The sequence below is a fragment of the Vigna unguiculata genome, chromosome 8 (genome assembly GCF_037176805.1).
Source record: "Vigna unguiculata cultivar grain cowpea cultivar isolate G323 ecotype 2 chromosome 8, ASM3717680v1, whole genome shotgun sequence".
NCBI lineage: Eukaryota > Viridiplantae > Streptophyta > Magnoliopsida > Fabales > Fabaceae > Vigna > Vigna unguiculata.
The window spans coordinates 34100179-34105181 of record NC_140799.1 but is presented as its reverse complement, the minus strand read 5'-3'; the positions used below and the strand labels follow the sequence as shown (position 1 = coordinate 34105181).

The 5003-nt window shown below is 33.0% G+C and overlaps 1 protein-coding gene across 1 annotated transcript; it reads left to right on the top strand.

Moving 5' to 3' along the window:
• Positions 1 to 507: 507 nt before the first annotated feature.
• On the top strand, positions 508 to 3092 carry LOC114193262 (laccase-3-like). The gene is made up of 6 exons (XM_028082991.2): positions 508 to 671; positions 748 to 899; positions 1053 to 1297; positions 1440 to 1568; positions 1646 to 2602; positions 2749 to 3092. Exons 1-6 carry the CDS (start codon positions 558 to 560, stop codon positions 2877 to 2879), a joined length of 1728 nt encoding a protein of 575 aa, XP_027938792.1. The 5' UTR covers positions 508 to 557; the 3' UTR covers positions 2880 to 3092.
• The last annotated feature ends 1911 nt before the right edge of the window (positions 3093 to 5003 follow it).

The window sequence follows — 5003 nt, the reverse complement described above, 5'->3', positions numbered from 1 at the left end:
AGGACCAATTTACCAATTGGAATTTCTCAAATATCACTGATTTTAGAGTGTGTTTCTTTCTTTGAAAACATGATGCTGCTAATTTTTTGTACATTAGAGGTTAACATAGTTTGAGTTACATTCATGACTGTGGTCTCATTCTTACCTTTTCAGACATGGAAAAAAATTTGAGTTTTTACTTCTTTCCCATCAAAAACTTCATTCCTTTCATTGTTCTCAGACAAGTTTAGTAAGAGCTGGGTAATGATTAGTAGTTATCTTGGCAAGTACTATATGAAGGTGATTTGTTAATTCTGCAGTATATTATAAGTGATATATCTAAACCACAGAATCTAGCATTTGTTCCACAGTTGATTGCGCTAGTGGGTGCACCAAATCCTCTGTGGTTAGACTAACAATCTTAAATTATTTGGTACACTGTTAACTCATTAAATAAAGGCCAAAACAGTTCTCTTTCAAAGTTACAATCAAAGGTTTAATCATTCTATAAATAGCTGCACCTTAGACCAAATGTCACATAACTCAAGTAATTACATTTGACAAATTCTTTGGCACCAATGAAGACTATCCACTTCCCTGGCAAGCAATGCTACTCTTGGTTCTTACTTGGTCTACTCTCTATCATTGCTTCCCTTGCTTCAGCTGCAGAGAATCACTACCATGAGTTTGTTGTAAGTGTTTTCCATTCAATGTAATGATCATGCACCAGTTCTTAGTTTTACTAACTTCAATGTTTGATTGAAAAAGATTCAAACTGCGCCAGTGAAGAGGCTGTGCAGAACCCATAATGTGCTCACTGTGAATGGGCAGTTTCCTGGCCCAACTGTGGAAGCAAGAGATGGAGATTCTCTTGCAATCAAAGTAGTAAATGCTGGACCATATAACATCTCCATCCATTGGTAAATAGCATCATCATTTATCCCCACATAAAAGACATGTTTTTTATTTTACCCTTCAAACAGAACAAGTAACCCTTAATTCATTATGCTAATGATACAATCATGAAAAATGAAATGCTTCATGCTGACAATGTTATGTATACTTTGCATCAGGCATGGGTTAAGGATGTTGAGAAATCCATGGGCAGATGGTCCTAGTTATGTGACTCAGTGTCCCATTCAACCAGGGGGGAGTTACACATACCGTTTTACAATCCAAAACCAAGAGGGAACCCTATGGTGGCATGCTCACACTGGTTTCCTAAGAGCTACTGTATATGGAGCTCTCATCATATATCCAAAATTGGGTTCTCCTTATCCATTCTCCATGCCTAAGAAAGAATTTCCCCTCCTTCTTGGTACTTTATCCTTTTCAATTCACTTCTATAATTTACCTCTGCACCATAATAAAACGTTTCTTCCACTGCAAAACATGCTGAAGTCTTCATTTCTCTGAAACAATGACAGAACCATAACCAATTGTATTATGATAATGCACAGGGGAATGGTTTGACAGGGATCCAATGGCTCTCTTAAGGCAGGCACAATTCACAGGAGCACCTCCTAATGTATCTGTTGCATACACAATCAATGGTCAACCTGGAGATCTCTACAGATGTTCAAGTCAAGGTTTGGAATTATTATACAGATTTCCATTCTCTAGTGATTCACACATGGCTAAAATATAGAACAAACATGCAATGCAGAAACTGTACGTGTACCAGTAGATGCTGGTGAGACAATTCTCTTGAGAATCATCAACAGTGCACTCAATCAAGAACTGTTCTTTTCAATTGCCAACCACAGAATGACTGTGGTTGCTACTGATGCTGCGTACACCAAGCCTTTCACCACCAATGTCCTCATGATTGGTCCTGGCCAGACAATCAACGTCCTTGTGACCGCTGATCAAACACCTGGAAGGTACTACATGGCTGCACGTGCATATCAAACAGCCATGAATGCTGCATTTGACAACACCACCACCACTGCAATCCTCGAATACAAATCTGTTAGCTGCGGCAAAAGAAACGGACAGGTTCAAAGACCAATACTCCCAGTTTTGCCAGCTTTCAATGACACAGCCACTGCAACTGCATACACAGCAGGGATCAGAGGCCTTTCCAAGATCAATGTCTTCACAAGAGTTGATGTTAGCCTATATTTCGTAGTTGGGTTGGGGTTAATCAACTGCACAAACCCTAATAGTCCAAGGTGCCAAGGACCAAATGGAACCCGTTTCGCAGCCAGCATAAACAATAATTCCTTTGTTCTTCCATCCACCACATCCCTTATGCAAGCCTATTATCAAGGTATTCCTGGTGTTTTCACCACAGACTTTCCTCCGGTTCCTCCTCTGCAATTCAACTACACCGGCAATGTACCCCGGGGGCTATGGACCCCTGTAAAAGGAACTAAGCTCTTCAAGGTGAAGTATGGTTCACATCTGCAAATTGTTCTGCAGGACACAAGCATAGTAACAACTGAGGACCACCCTATGCATGTTCATGGATTCCACTTCTTTGTAGTTGGTTCAGGCTTTGGCAACTTCAACCCAGCAACAGATCCTGCAAGGTTTAACCTCGTAGACCCACCTGTGAGGAACACCATTGGAACACCACCAGGAGGATGGGTGGCCATTCGTTTTGTGGCTGATAATCCAGGTAACAACAACATATTTACTCCTATAAACAAACTCAATCTTCAGATTTTGCACTAGGACAAAACTTACACTTACACATATTATCAAGCATCTAATGTGAACTGCAAACTAACCAATTATTCGGTTTTTTTCCTTATTGCAAATCAGGAATTTGGTTCTTGCATTGTCACATAGACTCACATCTGAATTGGGGTCTGGCAACTGCACTGCTGGTAGAAAATGGAGTTGGTCCATCACAGTCAGTGATTCCTCCACCACCAGATCTTCCCCAGTGTTAGATCGAAAAAACATCATTGGTCACAATTTTTATGTTCCTCAATTATTATTGGCTTGTTGTTTCACCAGGTTTCTTTAGACAGTATTTGTTCTGTGGTGTTTCAAGGCCCAGAATTGGACCATGCTCAATTGAGCAGCTATGTTTGTGTTTTTCTTCATTGGGTGCAATTGCTTGCGCTTCTTCAACAAAAATGGCTTAAGATGTTATTAGTATTGATCATACCCTCCAAAATGCTTTCAATAACTAAAATCTTCCTATGTTTGTTAAAGCAAAAATAATAGTATAATTAAACAAACACCCAGAAACAATTCACTAAACAAAGTTGAAAGCAGAAGAAAGATGTTGGATTTGTTACCTGTAATTTTTAGAAAACTTCAAAGCGAAAATTATAGGCAACAACTATACCAGAAAGTCAAAACAATATTTTTTTTTTTCATAAAAGAAGTAGATCTTAAATCCATTTGGTCTTTCAATAATATACAATTTTGGTTCCAGAACTTTTTTTTTTACAAACTTATGAAATTTGTGTTATGATGATTTACATTATTATCTTAATTTATGATTATTTAATTAATATTTAAAATAACAAAAGAATAAATATGGATATATTTGCTATTTATATGTAGATAACATATAAGTTTCATATTTATTGAATATGAGTATAAAAATAAAGATGAATTTTTGTTTTAAAAGTGTGATATTTAGATGCACATTGTTGTTATCTTTACTTATACATTCTTTTAAATATATCTATGAAATTCTTAATCTGATATATGATTTTATTCTATTGTTCAAATTGTCGATTTAAATTACTTTACGTATTATTTAGAAAATATATAAATTTCGAGAATTAGAATTAATCAGGAGCTATTTATATGATGGGTATTGCTATATTGTTATTAAAGTTTTAATTATTACTAAAAAGATATTTTATTCTTCTGAAACCAATAAAGGTTTATGAAGATGTTTCAGAAAGGTAAAGATTATAATTTATCCTTCAAAATACTATTTTTAAAATAAAAAATAATAAATCTTAATTGTTTGTTCTTGATTTGGTCTTGAAACAAGAATTATGGGCTTTGTGGTGACTGTTCTTTTGGACTCAAAACTCTTGCACTTCCTTTTATAGATTTTCTAGACTTATTTTTATTTTTTTATTGAATTTGGATTTTCTGATTTTTTATATTGTTTCTCTCCTATGTCTTAAAGATATTTTAGTTTTGATATTTTAAAATATGTTAAAATTTTCTTTAATATATAAAAATTAATATATTTTGGTGGTATCATAGAGATCCAACATTAAAAATTCAGATAATTTAGATTTACTTTTTCTCTGTATAGTTTGAAGAATGTCAAGAAGATATTTTTCTTTTATTAATTCAGTTTACTGGAATATAAAATTCAACTAATTAATTTAATAAAAGAAATATATATAAATTTTATTTAGTAATATTGAATTCAGTTATATGTATTTTTTCATTACCTTTTATTTATTTTGTCAAAATTACCATTAGTTTTAGTTCTCTTAATATTTGTATCATTAATATATTTATTTTTTAATATGTATTGGTTGTGCATGTGAATAGTCAAAGTACGGTTTCAAAGATATTATTCTCTGAACTCAAATTTAGGTAAAATCAATCTACTTTTGCACTAATTAAGAAAGTTAATTTATACTAATCATATTTTAAAAGAAAATACTTTTTTTCTAAAATATCTTACGTTGAAACTTGCTACTGGGAATAAAAATCGTTTAAAATATAATCTGTAATAATTGAACTGGAATTTTGGGATGATATGATTAATTAGGAAATAAGTAGTTAACTATTTTTTATATATACATTTGAGTCCATAGCTGTTGTTGTTTTGTTGTTTATATCGAAAATAAGTATGCATACAAGACTTCGACTTCTATGGAGTCTATAACATGAATGTATTCTATTTATTATTTTGAATTCAGAAAAATATCCATAATTAAAAAGTATTTTTGCGAAAAAAAAAAGACATGAATGAGTCTTTTAGAAAAGAAAATTCAAACATCATTTTAGAAAATAAATGTATTTCGGAAAAAGCTTAGTGAAACACAAATTACATCCTAAAAAGAGTTTTCTAATTATTATTTTTT

Excerpts from the sequence above, each read along its gene's own strand:
- LOC114193262 (XM_028082991.2), top strand. The coding sequence starts at position 558 with ATGAAGACTATCCACTTCCCTGGCAAGCAATGCTACTCTTGGTTCTTA. Across the intron at positions 1,298-1,439 it reads AGAATTTCCCCTCCTTCTTG|GGGAATGGTTTGACAGGGAT; the intron begins GTACTTTATCCT and ends GATAATGCACAG. Across the intron at positions 1,569-1,645 it reads CTACAGATGTTCAAGTCAAG|AAACTGTACGTGTACCAGTA; the intron begins GTTTGGAATTAT and ends CATGCAATGCAG.